Genomic DNA, 20252 nt, shown 5'->3' on the forward strand with positions numbered 1-20252 from the left:
CATGTAGGACACTACCCGTCCCTGCAGGTAGTGCCCTACAACTCTCCCCTTGGTGGGGGCACCTGCCTACCTAGTGGGGCGTCGCGGTGGTAATTTAACACGATCCCGTGGCGTCCCACATTGTGGCTATGAGGGAACAGAGGGGTTTAGTGGGTATGCTCCCATTCGGGGAGAGAATCCCACATAACTACCGTGCCTTCCCCGAGGCACGGAGTATGCCTATAGCATTACCGTCTGAAAAAAAAAAAAAAAGAGTTTTAATCAGCTAGTTGCTAGATGGCGTGGCGGCTTCACATTAAGTTTTAGGCTTCTGCTCGCTAGATGGCGCGACTGTTTCATATATAAGGTTTTAGTCCGCTAGTCGCTAGATGGCGCGATGGTTTTACATTCAGTTTTAGCCTTCTGGTCGCTAGATGGCAAAACGGTTATGGTCACTATATCAAATTAAATATAGAAGTCATTATTCTATTTATCATTGAGGATAACATCTGCTTATAATAGGAGTTTTTCAAACACATATTTCAAAGTAACAGAAACACTTTTAACGACAATACCACTATCTTTAAGAAAACAAATTTAGTTTCCACTCATAATTTTATCACCTCCAACATTCGCGGGAGATTGCCCTAGTGTTTTTTGCCGCTGTGATTGCGTCATAACACACAGTTCAAAAAAATTTAATGGCAGCTTAGCGACTGGATATAAATATATATTTTTTTCTACTGTTATTATTGTATTGGTTTAATCCTCCCGGCCGCTAGATGGCGAGACGTTTTTATATAAATAGAGGTTATTATTCAGGTTCATAATTTCTTCTACTAAATTATAATTATGAATAAATAAATTGGATTAAGATTTATGAATAATTTTTGTAAGGTGCTTGAACAGTGATGATATAAAAAAAAAAAAAAGTTTTTAATGTGATAACAGTAAGTGTGTGTAAACAAGTATAAAAAGTTTATTATGAAAGTCTGTAAAGAAAGGATATATCAAAAGTTTTTTATTTTTTTATTCTGCTGTTATTTTTCAAAGATAATGGTGTTCCACACGATCCTACATATATTTTTTTACCTCTATGAAAGGCATTGTTGCTTCACCTCTTATTTTCGTTTTATTTGACTGCGCTACTTTGCCTGTCAGTCGTGGACATCGATGTCTATACATAACCTTGCCTAAAGGGACTCCTTTTAATAACATATTTTAGTGAATTATTCGTTTTTTTTTTTTTTTATATCATAGATTTAAGACTATATGTAATTATAGAAATAAGGATGTATAATAAATTTCTTTTCAATCCCCATGCAAATATAGATGTAGCCGCCCGGCGTTGCTCAACTATTCGGTTTCCTGTTGCGCTGTTCCAACACCAGTAACACATCCTTGTAGCACATTGTGTATGATTGCTGCAACAACTCACATTACGAATAACGAAATATCCAATTCGTTCGATTTCACGTTTCTTCCGGCGAATACATGCCAACATGAACACAATCAACTATCAACTAACTTATTTCGTTTCGTAATTAACTGCATTTTAGACAAGTTTTAGGCAAGTTTGGCGACGTCTAGATGTGAATAAAGCCAGATGATCAACTGGGATACCAGCAGTTGGATATCTCGCTAGTTTCTACGAGTATGTATATGTCTCAGGCATTGTGACCGCAAGATGTACTGAACACCTTAGACGATTTTTAAGATTTTCTAAGTTATTTTTTTTTTCTCAGATTTACTATGGAAGCCTCTAATGACTTTCTACAAATGCGGAGATGAAGTGGTACAGCTCCAAAATACGTCTAGAGGTCAGCAGTGTAGGAAGACAAAGAGAACTAAAATACTGACATTGATTTTTGTCTAATCAGGGGCGAATAGAGCGTTATATAAATTAGAGCACAGTCATTATTTATTTTATTTCTATATGTTTTAATTTAACGGAAATATCCTATTTTATATACAGAAGACTTATTTAATTAGAATTGAATTTATTTGTATTTATAATGCGGTCTGTTAGAAAATTATAAAAACATATTTAATCTTACTAATATTATAAACTAGCAGTCACCCGCAACTCTGTCCGCGTGGATATATAAAAATAAAATATATATTAGTGTAGCCTATGTGTTCTTTCAGACTATGTTCTATTAGTATGCCACATTTAATCGAAAACCGTTCTGCTGTTCTAGAGATATCTTCAAAAACCCATCCATCCATCCAGATCAAATCCATCTAAACATTCGCATTTATACCATTAGTAAGTTAAATAGAAAGCAGCCCTTCAAGGCATAAATAAAAAAAATGAATAAATAGTATCCTATGTCCGTCTCCTGGCTCTAAGCTACCTCCTCAACAATTTTCAGGTATATCGGTAAAGCCGTTCTTGAGTTATAAATAGTGTAATTAACACGACTTTCTTTTATATATATATATATATATCTCATATTAATAATCACATTGAAGGATTATGGTTTTTTAAATTATATTTTACAAACTACAACAAGACAGAAAGCTGCACGATACCTAGATCCTAAACTATCTAGACTCCGCTGTTTGCTTGTACTCGTACATTAATAAATATATAGATATTTCACAAATTTATTTAAAAATATCTAAAATATGTTGTACGTGAACCGCGCCCCGCACCCCGCGCCCCGCACCCTGCGCCCCGCACCCCGCGCCCCGCGTCGCGCGCCCCGCGCCCCGCACCCTCGTCACGCCCGCGTGATGTCACCTTACAACCTGTACAACTAGAAGATTTATATTATAACATATCAAGTGTAATAAATCGTTTTTTAACATTTCTCGATAATGCTGAACAAAACGTTATAAAGTTCTTCACAATTAACTAATCTAGCGCCAAGTATCGCCTAACAATAGGCTCGCCCTTGTGACTGGCACACAGGCGGACGCCGGCGCACGGACACGGCCGAGATTAGCACCATTAAATTACAGACGTGCATAAAAAAACATTATAAAAAAAAACTATAAAGTCATCACCAAGATAGATTTAAGTATACATAAGAGAAGTACACAATGTTTTATTAGTCCTATAGTTCGGTGTGGCGGTGTGGCGGTGTGCCAGCTGACGCCCTGAACATACCATAAACTATCACATAAATATTAACTTGTGGAAAAACAATGTATTATATTTTAGATGTTAGCAGATTACTTAAACAATTGTGTAGCTGAATTCAGCTAGAATATGGTTCGCAACAATGCTCAACATTCGAATCCACGACCACGTGACCTCATGTCCATACCCATAATCACCATTCTATTGGCGCTTCGCCTTAAAATTGGCCTTTAGTTATGTTTTAATAGATAGGTAGTCAGATGTATATTTTAATATCTGTATTTATCTTTTTAAAAAGTGAAAAAAAAAATAATCAATTGGTTTTAATAAATTAACAAGAGGGGAAATACTGGTGAGTGAGCCGGTTGCCCCCCCCCCCCCCGCCTGCACTCTTACACTTCTGCTGTTTAGTATTTGATGTGACCGAGTGCAGAGGACATTACAAATTTGTAACTTTTTGTTTCGGCGCTAGACTCCGCCGGCTGATGGCGGCACGGTGCGGTGCGGCGGGCGACGCGCTGTTACCGCGCCACTCGCTACTCGGCCCGCGACCACTACCTGTGTAGAACACGTCATCTGCCGCTAGCCGCTACGTCATCGCCGCGCCGCGCTGCGCCGGCTTCAGAGCACTGTCAATGTTGTCAACTCACTAAAATATCGAGAAAAAAATGGGAACACACCGCCGTGGCTGCAGTCACCGACCGCGACGACACGTCCTTGAGCACGATACAACCATCCCCCCCCCTCCCGCCCCTCGTGAACCACCTCCCGCGTCCACTCTACACAAATCATAACGCAAATTCTGTAGTTTTTAAATATCCTTTATTAATCTTTCAACAATAATTGGACTTAATTATGTAGATAACTTTAAACTACACATTTAGATAATCGGCTAATAAAAATTCAATCGATTTACGCTCATAAAAATAAATTACAATATAATTATAACATATATGTAGTTCTATCGAAATTATTCCTTAAAACGTATAATACCTATGTACAATAAAATCAATGGCAAAGGAAGGCGGCGGCGCGACGCGGAGCGGCAACGCCGCGCGCGCGCGCTCACAGCTTCTTCACAATGTCGAACTTGGACTTGAGGTCCATCGGCACTTTTTTCGGGTCCACCTTCTTCTTAGCAGCGAGGTGCGCGCGCATCTCTGCCGCCGTCATAGTTAGGTTGAGACGCGGCGCTTCAGAGTCGCCGGAGGGTGCGGCGGGTGCGCCAGGTGCCGCAGTGGGTGAGGGGGGCGAGGGTGGCGCGTCCAGCTCGGCGGGCAAGGGATCTCCTGGCGCCGGAGCCACCACCAGCAGCTCGGCGTCGTCCGGCCGTTGCTTAATGCGCGCCACCACTTGCTTGTGCGTCTCGCCCGCGATGCTCTGCCCGTTCACTTCAAGGATGCGATCGCCGCGCCGTAGGCCCGCCGCCTCCGCGGGCGAGCCTTCATCCACCTTGCCAATGTACTGGCCGGGTTTGCCCTTTTCTGCGTGCAAGTTGAAGCCGTAGCCATCGAAGTCGGGCACTTTCCGCACGTGGCATAGCCGCGGCTCGGCGGCCGCCGACCCGTTCGCGGACATCGCTGCGACTGCGCGCGCAACGCACACGGCCGCCGCGCGATCAGGTCCCCCCCCCCGGCCCAACGTCGCGCGCCCCCTCACTGCCCCGCGCCCCTCTCACCTGTAGAGGCTCCGCGGGAACGGGGCGCGGGGCAGAGGAGCGCGGTGGGGCGCGGCCGGGCCAGTGCACGTCGGGTCGCCAACGCGGCGCGAAGTATCGCAAATACTGTGAGTGTGTTGTGTGTTGCGAGAATCCTTGCTGTGGCGTGTCGTCGACCTGCAGGCGGCCGAGGTGAGTACGATCGTGGTGCGCACGAGCAGGCGGCGCGCGATTGCGACGCGGTGTACAGTTGGAATCGGAAACCTTCAACGTGTGTAGTGCATTTTGAGAAGGGGGTCAAAGCTCGTGAGACTGTGAAGGTAGCATTAGCTGACGCCAGAGGACCCCCTTGTCTGGAATGTCCAGCAAGGTGAGGCGAAGCAGTGGCGCTGTCTCACCACATAAATGAGGTCCGCGGGCAGATCAGAGGAAGCGGCGGTCGGAAGCCTCGCGCACATAAACTTCCGTTCGCCGGCGGCGCAGAGGCGCGCGGGGCGCGCGGGTGCCTCTACCTCTCTAATACTAATGAAGGCGCGAGTAGTTGACCTTTGCGCAGTGCACGCTTGTGTACTGCACACTTAATTTTTGCTAGAAATTCATTTCTCTTACTATGTTCTGAACGTGTCGAGCGTTACGCAATGGGCATCCTCCGAAACTGGGATGCGATGAGGCCCATCGTGCTCGTGTGTTACAACTGTGGTAGAGTCTGCAGCAGCATTAGTTGCTGCACGATTAGCCCTCGAGCTCGGTACAACAACACTTGTTCTCATCATGAAGACAACCGTCAGTTCTGCATGTGGCTAATGAGTATTTTTCTAATAAAGAACAAATAAAATTAGGATTACATTTGGTGTCAAAGGGGACATACATAATATATATGATAAGCAAGTAACACTATTTATTTTTTTTCAATTTGACAGCCCAAATAGTTTTCAGTAAGGAAGTAAAATACACCAGGTCGCGTATTATAACGCTTTGCTCCAAAGGACCTGTTTGTTCCATGCTGGAGGAAGACACGCAGTTCGCGTGCGGGGGAGATGCCAGCACAACGAGTGTCGTGGACGACCATTAACGTTTATTTCAACCGACGATCAATAAGGCATTATCATAATAGGACAAAGGTGAAGCTGTGTCATAATAGTTTACAAATTGCGTGACAATTCATCAGCGTTATCGTTGATTACTTATTTCGTTAAAAGTTTATGAAACGGAATGAATCAAGGAATACTCACTATGAAACAGAATAACTACAGTCCACATGTGATTTCTGTGGCCGTGTCATTTAGCAAGTTAACTATATGTAACGACATTTCGGCTAAAAAAAATAATACTGCAGCAGCACAATAAACAATATAGTGTATTTGATATGATAAATTGACGCAATGGTTTCTTGAGAAACTCTGAGCGTGACAATAAGTGTCTGTGTGTGCATGTCGTAGATCGCTCTCCCCCACCCACACCACCCCTATCCCGACTTTTGACAGATCAAAGGCAATGCACGGTAGAAACCTAAATATTATTTTTAACGATTTGTGCGAAAAGTTTGTCAAGTAAAAATATTTCGTCCATTGGCTAACGCCTCTGAGGCTCGGCGCCCGACTTCATAAGTCCCCAGGTTGAGACCGTGAGGTCCCTGGTGCCAGCGAATCTAGAAAGAAACCGAAAATACATCTTGGCTGAAGAATCTTCGCTAGTGGCATAAAAAGAGCATACGTCAAGTCCAATATTAAGAGCTGTAGTGCCAAAAGTTTAAGTTGCAACGATTGGCGCAAACCTCTTTTATGAAATGGCAACATAATAAGAAAAAGAAGCGAACGGATATTGAATGCACAGTGTGTGGTAAAAAAAAAATCATATAATATTAATGAACTCAATGTTCGTCATTAGCAGAAGTGTAATGATGATTCACAAACGCCTTGTGATTAGTGCTATCAGTGGACATATTTCCCGCATTACGTCGCCGCGCAGTTTCACTTTACATTTACATATTGCGTTGTGATCATTGTGTAAACACTAAATTGTGCTTCTTTTTTTAAAGAATGGGATAAAAAAAACTTTATTAATTCAAAAGCAGTTTTGCAATCACCTTCACATATCAATTACTGTCAGTTTTTTCTTGGATGTATATTTAATTTACAATTTTTTTTGTCCTCTGGTAAAAATGTAGGGCAAACGGATCGGTCAGGATATATCTATACAATTAATTAAATTGGAGTGTCTGTATGTAATATCGGAAAAAAATTATCAATCACAAAAATTCGTACTGATGATAATATATTTACGTTGCTTATAACGGAAAACCAATTTTTAAAATATTATTTTCCTATGTGTCTGTCTGTCTGTTTGTCTGTCCGCAAGCTCGCGTTTGCAACATGTGGATAGAATTTGTCGAGCCTCTCTCAGGAAGATAAGTGAAATGCGCGATGCTTTATGCAGCTATACTTTCTATGTATCAATGTGTTGTTCTATTTTCCAATTGCATTTGTTTTTATCCGTCGTCTTTACAGGGAAGGAAAATGTCGTGATGCTGTGGTGTTCTGTATGCGTCTTTGCTGGATATCCTATAAATTGGAAATTTGTAATACATTTTTTCACAATTTTTTCAATCAATGAAGTTTAAAATTTGACAGTAACATATAGGTTAACACCATATTTTGAAGGTACTAGGTTCTATCATAGTGTAAAAAATCCTTCAAAATAAAGGAATAGCTTTAGTACAGTACGTCAGAAGATGTGATGGTCGCACACGTACACGCACTAACACAGAGACACATCTAACGCTCCGCGTGCCACCATCTTTAGTTGATAACTCGATGACGTCGGCGTCGTGCGTCCCTCTCTAGTGCGTGCAGTCTCGCTCTCGCACGACACGCACTCGCAGTTTGGAATGTTCGATGCAATCCTTTAGATACCTGCGTCTGCGCACGCCCGCACTGAATACTGAAATAACTCGCCTGCTGTAGGGCTAAAGGTTATTTAACGTAAATTACAATTATAAAATAATAAAAGTTTCCTGCTTGTATTAAATATTAAGCATATTATAATATATGCAATATTGTATTTACATAAAATAATAATTAAAAGTTACGTGTAGTGCGGGCACGAGGCGCTAAGTAAGGTTATTGCTTGCGCCTTGTTATATTACTTTGGTAATTTGGTATAAAGTTGTAGACATATACATACATAGTATGTACTTACAAATGTCGGTCATTCTGCGTGTCGCAATTGTGTCGACCGTTCCTGCCGCCGCTGAGCACAACATGTAGGCCGAACTTAGGTGATAAGATAAGCGCCGGAGAGTTATGTTAATCCTCTAGATTTACACTAAATTTGTCATCCTTCCTCTAAATTCGAACGAAACATGTTTCATCGGTTTTATTATTATTATAATTTTATTTATCTAGATATATTTGTTTGTGCGGCGGGTCTCCGTCGCGTCGTGTGCTGAGATGACGCGCGCGTTGAAATCTTTTACGGGAAGATTTTGTTAGACGAATGCTTGTTTTTGTCAAATGTCATCCGCTTTTACATTCGGTAAGATGAAAGCGGCCGTCGAGCACATTGAAGTCGCCGCGCACTCGACTCACGATTATAAACTAATTAGGCATTAAGTAATGTGTTGTCGATGTAATACAAAGTAACAATAATCAGGCTGGTGCCCATGTCGGTTTGTGGTGACGACACATTTCCGCTCCGCTCACATCAATCAATACTCTGTCATCTCTATTTCGTTGTAAACATACATAAGTCGCTTTTTTAGATGTAATATGTCAGCGGCCGACTTAGAAACCTCGAGCGGTTTTAATCTAAGATAACATCAAATTAATAGTTTATCTAATAATGTAGGAATATAGTTGTGTTTATCATAAAGACAATCTCCGGTACTTAATTGCCGTAATAACGGTTTTAAGAACCGAACATCGAAAAGGAAAACGGAGAACAGACGACCGGATATTGTGCGGCAGAGACACGCACGCAGCGCGTGTATGTCATACCATTTGGGACATCAGTGAGGTGTGCGCGCGGGGGGGGGGCACAGACGATCTTTACTTGTAACATTGTACTATGAAGTTGATGGACATATGTACATACAAATGAAATCCACCGCAATGAAATACTTATAATATCAAATTAAGAAACCGTATAGAATGGGCGATGACAAGTTACGTCGACAGTCCTATGAGCTGCGAGTGTGACACGACACGTATTGTGTGACACTTGACTTAAATAATACATTTCAAAGGGATTAAGAAACCTTTTAGCTTGTTGACTTGAGCCGTATGCTAATTGGCTTCGATTTGTCCTAATTCTGAGCCGTTCCTAATGGCGCGAAACATTGCATTGAGTTCATTTAAAAACCTTTTTATATTGTGTCAAATCCCGTAAAACACTAACGCCATTTACACAGTAGAGAACAGAAGTGACGTGCTCTGTGTATCGTCACCGGCTACTCCACACACGTCGGCGACACCGGCTACTCCACACACGTCGGCGACACCGGCGGCTGTGCAAGACATATCACCATGTACATTACATTCAAATGTTATGTATAATATATCCAGATAAGTAGTTAGTGCGGCGGCCACAGCGCGAGAGCCCTGCTGCTCAACCGTAAGACCGTAAGCGGAATGTGTGTCAAGTTTCCCCGCTCAGGCCCCGCTCTCCCCCCCTCCCACCGCGCCATGTCACGGTCACACGGCACGCTATTCATTAGCAGCTCTGAGTGAGACATCTCACGACGACCTACCAGTCGCACTCATTAACATCACCTCGACAATGCACTTTCAATAACCTATAATCGCGCACTCAATACTGGCATTTGATATGATGATAATAAGGGCTACAATTGCACATAATTGTGTATTGAATAAATTACACACTCGTTCATTTCGCAAGCGAATTCGTCACGCGCGAGTCGGTGCAGGAATGCACTGGTGTTAGCTAATCGCCTTCGAGTACACATTACAGTTGTGTTGTGTACAACGCGGCCGTGAGCTCTCGCGATGTGCGACATGAGGTGCCGCCGCCCGCGCCACGCCACGCTATTGTCATCATTTATTGACTGAGCTAATTCTCGTCTCACACAAAGCACACCGCTGCAGTTATCTTTAGTGTTTCTGGCAAATAATGGACATAAAGATAAAGCAATTTAAGTGAACGATAACGCGTTGGCCGTATGTCCACCACACAACACGGGGCACAACACACAACACGCGAGCAAACACAATAGCCGGCAACGCCGCGCCGCACAGGTGAGTATCTACCTACTTATGTAGCAAGTGCCTCCGACTCGTAAACAACGCTCTTAACGTGTGTTTAAATTCAAGTTACGACCTCCGTCACCGGGGAATTTCCCACAGTTACCACAGTTTAAGTGGAATGTCGGATATTTTATTATTCTATAATAAATCTAGTTGGTACGTGTATATATAGAAATCAAACGAATTTACCGCATTTAATCATGTACGAGTATACACTTCTGTTGCAGCTGTTGCGGGCTCTACTCTAGCTCTACGGGAGTACATCGTTACTCACCGTCTAGTATATCAATTATGCAACGTTCTAAGTAGCACATTCTATTTCATAATTAGGTCCCAAAATTGAGAACTATTCTTCGAGATTATAAGCATATTTTTAGCGCTCGCCCGCTATTTCGTCAACGCAGAGTTAAAAAATCGGAATTATCGAAGCCTTCCTGACGGACTGATAGAACAAGAATTATAATAAATTTTTTTCGTTGTCAGCAACGCAAGTACTACATATTCAAACAGCTGTTGGCGATGAGTGCAAGTGTATATCGCGTGTTGCCCGCACTTGCCTCTTTGCCGCACTACATACCTACATACATACTTTATAGGTATGTATGTACATACATACACTCCTTTACAAGTATTCGCGCTTGCAACCGGTTTACATTAACTCTGCATAATTGACTACATTAAAATTCAACGATCTTCCGAGATGACGGACCTGTCACATAGTCGCGCTGCGACAATACGAGTACCTCGTGACACATGCAGACACACATGAAACAAATAATACCGCAGCTCACCAAATCAGATGCTTCCATAGTGGGGACACAAACGGGTTATACCTACGTATATATTTTGTCCGGCCTATCCTTTGTCTGCACAGAACGGATTGCAATTTTGATTAATTGACAATTTCTTAACAAATTTTAATACAATGTCAGAAGTAACGGAGCGACTTCCGCTGGAATATAAAACTATATCCTGTTGCATTTCTGCACGAGTGCGAACAAGACGGAATTTGAAGAGCGAGCGTAGTGCGAGCAAGACGCCGCTAGCCACTAGCGATGCGGCGCACGCGCAGCCCCGCGCGCTCTCCGCGCACCCGCGCACCTGATGCCACTTCCGAGTCCGACTCATCGCGCTAGTTTCTATCAAATTGTTGTAGTGAAAAGCGGACTTAAGTTCGGCCAACGTGACGTGGGCGTGAACGAAATGAAAATGTGCGGAACCCAACATGACACAGATCTTGGGGCGAGGAGGGCAAGACGTGAAAGAAAGTCTAAAAGTAAATACCGGTGCGGCGAAAACTGATCAGAAGTAACAATAAGCATTGATCGTTTTATTTAATCAACGTGAAGTCCCTACAGCGGCTGCACCGGCGGCTAACAACCATCTCAAAAGAAAAGTCGGATGTTCATTTCCGTTACAGCATAAATGACACGTGTTGCACAGAGGGGGTGACAGAAGCTGGTAAACGAGCAAGCATTTCTTTACATCTGCACTATAATGACCTGCAGCAACATAATCTAATATTGCGTTGCCGTAAATGAATGGGCAGATGCGAAAACATAAACAAACGGGGAATTTACCTTTTCCACAATTATGGCCATGCCATTTAAACATCATTGCTTACCTTTGATTATTCTAAGCCAGCTATATATTTACATACATATATTTTTTAACAGATAAGTGATTACAACCGAAAGCCACCGAGTGTCAGTGCCACGGGCATGTGTGGCCATCTTGCGTGAGGGCGCGAAGGATGGCGCTGCGCGGAGGCGGGGGTGGTGGCGCAGCCGGGGGCGGGGGCGGGGCCATGGGGGACACGCAACGTGCGCTCGAGCAGTTCGAGCAGCTGGCGGGGCTGCGCGCATACGTGTTGGAGCACCTGGCCACGTTCACGGTGACGCGCGAGACCGGCATCGTGTATCCGGCGGACGGCATGCGCCGGCTGCTGCAACTCGAGAAGACCAACGGTAAGATCCTCACCTCTCCTCACCGCAACACGCGGCTTCTTGTTAATACAGACGATATGGTATCCTTCTCCTACTCGGTGGTAACAGCGAGTGCCAGGGCGGCAGTCTGGCGCTCTCAAGGTCACACTACATGCGCTCACTCACATCTCATAAACAAAACAAGTGTGCACTGGTTACGTCACCGTCATCTCTGCGAACGGTCATCATGTTACAGTTAGCAACTGACTTACAACATGACTCCGACGCAGACACAACAATTGACTTATTATAATTACAGCAGTTTGTGAATGTCAAAACGAAATGTCATATCTGTTATTGAATAATGAATACCTGACACATTCATTCTCTGTCTCTCTATACTTAATAATAACACGTTGTCTCACATGTCAATTTTTCATACAATTGATAAACAGGTGACTAAGCGATGATGATCACCTCGGTGTTCCCGCTGCTCGAGCTTGCCATCTTATCTTATAAAAACAACTATTCTCATGACTAATCTCTGTTTAATCACATGTATTTCCTCTTCAGGTATATGGAGTCAGAAAATGCAGCTGTGCCTGGAGGACCAGTGGGTGCTGGTCATGGACTATGAGACTGGGGTATGACACCACTCTCAATTTACAAAAGTTCTTTCTGCTATAATGCAGTTTTAACTTATTGCTCCATTGACTTAAGAGGGAAATATTTGTCGCACGTGAGTTTTTATGTATGTGAATTTGTATGTATGGACGGATGTAAGTTCCATTGTGACCACCGGGAGTCCAAACGATTGAACTGACTTTGATAGATGACAGGACATACCATTTGAGATTTCAGTAGAAAGTTTTTTTTTATTTTTAAATAAGAAACAAAAGAATCGGCTATTGTTAAGTGGCCACCGAACAAATTTGTTAAAAAGACTTCCCGAGCTTGGCGCTTAAATAACTTCATTGAATACAAGACTTCTGCTCCTCGGCAAGTTTTCTATTAAAATACTAATGTTTCGTGTATGTCTGTGTATGTGTGTGTATGTGTGCGCGGCAGAGCATAATGGAGCGCTTCCCGGTGTCGCACGTGCACACGCCAACAGCGTTCACGTCGCCTGAGCCAGGCGAGCTGTACAACAACGTGCTGGCCTTCGTGGCGGGGGCGCCGGACGCACCGGACGCGCGCCGCGAGCTGCACATCTTCCAGTGCCACGACGTGCCTGCGCACGCCCTCGTCGAGGAGCTTAACGCGCTCAAGTCAGTGTTCGCCCCCCCTTATCCCTCTACGCCCAGTCTCGGCTCCCAAATACACAGCAGCCGCGATTAGTTGCAGCAAAAGAAAAATATAATTATAGTTAAATAAGATAACAAAGTTATCGGACGAGGATCTGCTGAGAGGTGTTATCTCGGCGATATCTCGTGTGGCCGCAGCGGCTATGGGATGTGCGAGTGCCAGACCGCGCGCACTGCACAGACCGCACACACCGCGCAACCGTCGGCAGCATGCGCTCGTACCGCTTCCCGCCCACGGTGCTTCTGCCCGTGTCCGCATACTCCTGGCGCTCCCGGTGCGGCCATATCTTTCCTTTCAAAGGACTAGTAATAACCATAAAATGAAGTAAAATGAACTTACTTTTTAATATAGAATCTAAACAAAAGAAAAAGACAGGAATCTCGTAGCATTATATGAGTTCGTAAAAACTAAGTAACCTTTTCAAAGTTGGTAAACGGGACGTGTCTGTCTGTATCGTCAGTGAGTGACCTTGTGATGTGCAGGGGCGTGGGCGGCACAGCGGGGGACTCCGGACGGGACTTCATCATCGAGCGGGAGCGAGAGAGGGAGAGAGATAGCGAAATGGAGCGCCCGCGGCGACAGGTGAGAGCTAGTCATGGTTTATAATCATCCAAAGAAGGGTCTACATTATGTCACGTCGACATTAAAAGCCATAGTATTCGTACGTGACTCGTTGAAAATGAGAAGTGTAGTGGTAAATATACCAATGAGGGTGACGTCACTTGAGCGACATCGACAGTATCGCTCCAGTTCTAGAAGTAGGTTCCCTGTTATCGCAGCCGGCTACTTGCCACTTATCTCATTGGTTATCTGCGAGTATCAATGGAGCCCACGATAAACCAGACAATCCACTGCAGCCGTCCTCTCGTCTTCCATTACAATCATTTATATTATATTTAATATTCACCGAGGCGAAGAATATCAATATTTTATTACAGATTTCGTGCAGCATTTAATTGTGATTTAGTAAATATGCCTATTTAAAGCACGGTTCAGTTTCCATCCACTAATGTTTTACTAAACCTTTGCTGTAGTAGTTAAATATAACAAGATTTGACTTTGAATTGACTATTCATTCATTATCTATTAACAAAATTGAACTCCGGTCGTTCAAATTACATACATATGGGGTCGACCTAAATTATAGTCCTCATTGTAAAATTACGAATAAGACAGCGCTGTGACGACTGCGCAGCGGGAAATGCCGGGAGATCCGTCGGTCTGATCCTGATTCTCTGTGCTCGTGTCTGCAGCAAATGGCGGCGCAGCTGGGGCGCGAGCGCGGCGAGCGCGCGGGCTCGGGCGGCGAGCGTGATGACGCCTCGTCGACAGGTTCGGAGCGTCTGTACGAGCAGGACATCGCAATTCTCAATCGGTGCTTCGACGACATCGAGAAGTTCATAGCGCGGCTACAGCACGCGGCAGCGGCGTCGCGCGAGCTGGAGCGGAGGCGACGTGGGGGTCGGGGCGCGCGGCGCGCGGGAGACGGCATGCTGGCGCTGCGCACACGTCCGCCGCCCGAGCGGGACTTCGTCGACGTGCTGCAGAAGTTCAAGCTGTCGTTCAACTTGCTGGCGCGGCTGCGAGCTCACATCCACGACCCCAACGCGCCGGAGCTGGTGCACTTCCTGTTCACGCCGCTGGCGCTAATCGTGGACGCGGCGCAGGATGCGGCCGACGGCCGACTGGCGGCGCGCGTCGTTCAGCCGCTGCTGACGCGCGACGCGCTCAACCTGCTCGCCAATTGTGTCACCAGCAAGGAGACCGAGCTGTGGCACTCGCTGGGCGACGCCTGGCTCGTGCCGAGGTAACTAAACGCCGCTTGTTTTGCTAATGCAGCAGTCCCTGGGAGCTGGTCTGCGACGACATCTCGTACGGCGATATTATTATTCGGTTAGTCTTTGAATAGTTCGATTCTTTTTGTATTGAATATATTTCTATTCCACTCCGTCTGTCGACGTTGTCAAACAACAAGGAGATAATTTTATAGATAAGAGAGATATTTACGATTGTTAGTCGGTTTGTAATTACGAAATTGTAGATATTGATAACATTTTATAGCCGGATTTAGATCTACGAGTACAGTAATGATAATATAGTAACGAAATAGAAGGTGTAAAGCAATAGAAAACGTTTCTGAAAGGGCAGGGATCATACATCAAATAACTGCAGTCCTGCGGAAATCGAAGCTAAGATCAATAGCTACTTTTGCTTGCAGAGAACAATGGAAGACCACGATCCCGCCCTATCAGCCGGTGTTCATGGACGGCTGGACCCCGGACTACCAGGTGGACGACCAGCCGCTGCGCAGGTGAGAGCACCATCGTCAGACGTCCATGTGTCACGCTACATGTCTGTGTGTCGTGTCGTGCCGTCCTGTGTCGTTGACGTGTATGTCCCGAAGGGCGTCACCGCGGCGCGAATCGGCGCGCGGGGAGCGCGGGGAGCTGCGGGAGGAGGCGCGGGGTGAGGCGCGGGGCGAGGGCGCGGCGCGGGGCGAAGGGGCAGAGGGGTACGGGTACGAGCGCGACGAGCCCGACCTCTACTCCGAGCAATACGGCTCCTACCCGAGGTACGTGTATCCCCCTCCCCTAGGTGCTGCAGATTACTCATTTATCTTTGTTACTCGTTGTGAGCTTTAACCTGTGTCGTGTTGTACGTTATTGAGAAGCGGTGCATGACGTGCGATTTGGCTCATTGCAGGAACACGCGGTCGCGTGTGCGCGAGGACTCCGGCTCGGCGGCGTCCTCGCCCGACCGCGGAGCTCCCGAGCGCAGCATGCCCTATCGCGGCCCGGACAGGGAGGATGGTGAGGCCCTCTTTCTGCGCGACGTTAAAGGGGCCCTAGGCCGTTTTACCTACTAAGATGGAGTTCTTAATGATACTATAGACAGTGACCAAAACAAACAATAGTAACTACTATTTCTTTTCTCGAAGCAAGAAGATAAATTTAAGTAATGTGATGTGATGCTGCAGACGACCTGGGTGAAGCGTGGGCGCGCGGCGTGGCGGCGCGCGGCGGCCGCGTTGTGCGCGTCACCTACCCTCGTACCGCCAACAACGACAAGGAGCTGTCGGTGGTGCGCGGCGAGTACCTAGAGGTAGGTGCGGGCGTGACGTCATCGCTCTCCCGCTCGCCGACGCGCACTGCCGCCCGGTGAGGCCGAGGTGTAGCACCGGTACAACGGGCGTCGGAGCGGCAACTTTCGCAGCTGCGGACCGCAGTCCGCTGTTGACTGTTAATTGACTAGAAACATTCGACGGCGACAAGTTAACATTTGTGTAAGTCCGAGTGGTGTCGCGTGCGTGTTGCAGGTGCTGGACGACTCGCGCAAGTGGTGGCGCGCGCGCAACCGGCGCGGCGTGGCGGCGCACGTGCCGCACACCATCGTGGCGCCCGCCTTCTCCCCGCCCGGCTCCCCGCAGCCCGCGCGCAGCCCCCCGCACCTCTACCCCAACCCCATATACACCATGTATCAGGTGCCTTTCTCTACGTTGTAGTACTATAGTAAGCCAATATAATTCACCCATGAAATGGGTACTAGATCGATTTCGTCATGTATCATTTTGTTCTTCTTTCCTTGAATTTCTTATGTACGTTTCTCCGAAGTTCGTACTGTGAAGAAAGTCGCCAACAAGTTTTTTTTCTGGTACCACTGAATATCAGTAACTAAGCAGGTTTCGAACTCATGATTAGAGCTGACACCCTCGTGCTTCGATTGATTCGATTCAATTCATTGCCGGCGCTTGATAACTCATCGACGAGAACAATAAATTGTTAATTTGGTTTTGTTTGCAGGAGAGCGGCGGGCGCGGGTCCGGCGGAAGCAGCCCGACCGGCGCGCCGGGTAGGGCAGCGGGAGTCGGGCCGGGCGGGCCGGGCGGGCAGGGCGCCGACTGGGTGCGCCGCGAGCGCCTCGGCAAGAAGGGCGAGTTCCGATACTTCTAGCGCGTGCCGAGAACCCACTGTCCCTCCCTCACACTCAGACCACCTCGTCCTCGTCGAAAATAATGATAATTCCTTTTGACATGAACATAATACATAATTAAATAAAATATGGAGTCAAACTTCTTATCTTGCTTCTTGATTGACATCCATCACATCATAAACGTCGAGTGGATGAGCGTCAAGGAAGCTTAAGGATTTCAGTTAAATATCACTACCTATACTTAACAATAACCTAAATTACAAAGCCCCACTTCCCTGTAACCACCTCCCCTCCCCCCGGGCGGTGCACTGGACCGTCCTGGCTGATGCTTAGTCATACAACATAGAGATAAATGTACTTAACATAATATGATAATAAGAAGTATCGGGACTCGCGCTGTCTGTGTGTGTGTGTGTGTGTGTGTGTGCGTGCGTGCAGTGATGTTGCGTGTCTCCGCCGAGGCGGCGCTAGTGTCGCTGTGTCGCGATGCGGGACTCGTGCGCTTGTCATCAGGGACTCCCTTTCATGAGAGAACTAGATCTGAGCGTCTTTCACAAATATTTGCGATATGCATCTTCGTAAAGTCATCAACAAAAAGAGATTTCTCGTTTTAATACAAATGACGATAACTTTACGGATACTTTCTCGCAAGGCGAGGCATTTAGACATCATTTTCACTCATTTCTAACCACAAAGGTTCAATACATGTATATTGTGTCGTGTTTTGTAAAGGCACGCGCTCGCTGTAGGCAAACTGCTACGACATACAAATAATACACATAATGATGTTACTTAGTCACTTACAAAGATATAAGTATGTATGTATGTATAGATGATGTAATATTGTTTTGTTGTGCGTATCACGTTTGTGCTAAATGTTATGTTGAACTTATTCTTCTCTGTAAATTGTCAAATGTATTTGTTTTATCTCCGCAGAGTTTATAAGAAAATATTTAGTGCTATTTAAATTATTATAATATTAAACCGTACTCGTTGTAAAGCGATCTAGATATAAAAGAAAATGTTAATATATTATAGTGATTGTGGGCGATGCGGTGCGGCCTGTGTGTGTGCCGGCCTCGCTCACCGGCACACACACAGCCCGCACCGCTCGCCACTTCTGTCTTTGTGTATTTTACATTTTTTTACATTAAATCCTTCATAACACTATCGTTGTTTCATGAACTCCTTCCAAGTGCTTCTCCCTATCGCTAAAATTTATAGGTAATTTTTTCATTAAAACTGTTCACTCACTTATGCCATAATGTTTTTTTATTTACGCTATTTGTCTATTTGCTACGTTGTTGTTAACATATTTATTGGCATAGTGTTGTGTGTGTGTGTACGTGTGTGTTGTGTTGCCTCGCTCTGTGTTGTGTGCTTGTACATGTTGCGGTAAGTTTTGTTGTGTCTATATCTTCATTTTATCTTGTTAACTTTTTTGTACAATATCAATGCTAATAGTTGTGTTTTAAACAAATAGAAATTTAATTTATAAATATTGAAAAATTGTTATAGAACAAAGTTAGCCTCAATACATGTCGTCGAATAATTCAATCACAAGTAAAAAGTAAATGCGATCAAGTTCTGCACAAGTTTGACACAGTTAGATTGTTTGGCTGGCAATTGAACAAGATTACTGGAGGCGAGCTATTATATTTATTAGTCACACTTTGACGAACAATTTACTTTGATACAAACATCTAGGATGTTTGAGCTGGCAATGTGTACAGTGTGTAGTACAAGGCGTGTCGTGTGTGCAGAGAGCCCCGCCCCGCCGCCGCCGCCGCCCCTGCCCCCGGCGCCCACGCAGCCTCCCCCGCCGCCGCCTCAACCCCCCGCGCCACCCGCACCGCCCGTCACCAACAAAACTGACACCATCAAATGTAAGCATGTTTCCTCAATATATTTGTTTATTTCATGTCTCATTATGAACAACGTTGCAGAGCATTTCACCGCTCAACTAAGCAAGAGCAAACTAACCAGGAAATGTTTACAAGAATTATTGAATTCGTTTTTTATTGAGTAATGCAACAGCTGTCAACTAGGGCGAGCTGAGCCTGAGCGCGCAGGCGGCGACGATTTATGTATGTGTGTGTGTGCGTGTGTCCGCAGCGAGCAGGTCCACGGGCAGCGAGCTGGCGGACGAGCTGAAGGTGGTGCTGCCGCAGATCCAGCAGCGCCGCCTCGACTTCAAGAAGACGCCCGACATCTTCATACACCAGGTGAGTCGAATACAATGTGTCATGTCGTCGGTTCGTATACAATGTTAAAACATGGTAATAATTGTGTACCTCGTGTGGCCGTTTGTCAGAAATCGAATCCGGACGAGGTGGTGGCGTGGCTGGAGGCGAAAGGGTTCAGCGCGGCGGCGCAGCGACAGCTCCGCGTGCCCGGCCACCAGTTGTTCGCGTTGAGCCGCGCGCAGCTGGAGCGCGCGCTCGGCCACGACGAGGGCAAAAGGCTCTACAGCCAGGTGCTCGTGCAGCGGAACGTCTCCGGGGTGAGCTGCCTCTCCCTCCCTCTCTGCACTCTGACACTAGTCATCAAAGTCTGTCGCGACGCGAGTAGCGAATGTAGCCACATACAGTACTAAAGACTAGAAGTCGGGTTGTTGCTTGTCAATAAGCGCGCGTCTTTCAGACATTTTAAAAATAAATGACACTTAGATAAAAAAAAGAACTTTGTAAGTAGCCAGTTCCATATCAGTTTAGCAGTTTTGTAGCTACCTGTCAGCAAACATCCATTCAAAGATATTTGTAAGACACAAAGACTACACTATGTAAATACGAGGTTGCACAAAAACACCTAAACGTTGTAGAGACATGTCAGTGTTGTATGATGTTTTGGAGTACGAAGGCGACCTCTACGACTACGACCGTCTGGTCGTCAGAATGAAACAGATTACTTGCCTGTTTGCAGTACAAGACGACGTCAGCCTCCGAGTTGCAGAGCATCCTGCGCAAGGTGCGCGAGAAGGTGGAGGTCACGTGACAACATTAATATTATAAACGGAACATATTCTACTTGCTATTTATTTGTTTGTACTTTCTTTGTACTCGGTACTGTGAAGTATTAAAGTGATTTGTATTCATCGTTTGTTTTAT

At 45.5% G+C, this 20252-nt stretch overlaps 2 protein-coding genes across 3 annotated transcripts; one reads left to right on the forward strand and one right to left on the reverse strand.

Annotated features, from left to right (window-relative positions):
* Positions 1 to 3870: 3870 nt before the first annotated feature.
* Positions 3871 to 4677, reverse strand: LOC106118528 (Na(+)/H(+) exchange regulatory cofactor NHE-RF1). The gene has a single exon (XM_013313191.1). It carries the CDS (start codon positions 4643 to 4645, stop codon positions 4133 to 4135), a length of 513 nt encoding a protein of 170 aa, XP_013168645.1. The 5' UTR covers positions 4646 to 4677; the 3' UTR covers positions 3871 to 4132.
* An 86-nt stretch (positions 4678 to 4763) lies between these two features.
* On the forward strand, positions 4764 to 20239 carry LOC106118525 (epidermal growth factor receptor kinase substrate 8-like protein 1). Of its 2 annotated transcripts, XM_013313186.1 has the most exons (16): positions 4767 to 4916; positions 11662 to 11952; positions 12484 to 12554; positions 12979 to 13178; positions 13698 to 13797; positions 14469 to 15022; positions 15434 to 15526; positions 15620 to 15787; positions 15919 to 16025; positions 16193 to 16317; positions 16532 to 16696; positions 17016 to 17064; positions 18909 to 19031; positions 19261 to 19370; positions 19460 to 19648; positions 20068 to 20239. In XM_013313186.1, exons 2-16 carry the CDS (start codon positions 11739 to 11741, stop codon positions 20137 to 20139), a joined length of 2340 nt encoding a protein of 779 aa, XP_013168640.1. In that variant the 5' UTR covers positions 4767 to 4916; positions 11662 to 11738; the 3' UTR covers positions 20140 to 20239. The 2 variants fall into 2 exon arrangements, with proteins under 2 accessions (XP_013168639.1, XP_013168640.1); XM_013313185.1 differs by lacking the exons at positions 18909 to 19031; positions 19261 to 19370; positions 19460 to 19648; positions 20068 to 20239 and adding an exon at positions 9814 to 9976 and having other exon boundaries at positions 4764 to 4916; positions 17016 to 18312.
* The last annotated feature ends 13 nt before the right edge of the window (positions 20240 to 20252 follow it).

Source organism: Papilio xuthus, unplaced genomic scaffold (genome assembly GCF_000836235.2).
Source record: "Papilio xuthus unplaced genomic scaffold, Pxut_1.1 DF827570.1, whole genome shotgun sequence".
Lineage (NCBI taxonomy): Eukaryota > Metazoa > Arthropoda > Insecta > Lepidoptera > Papilionidae > Papilio > Papilio xuthus.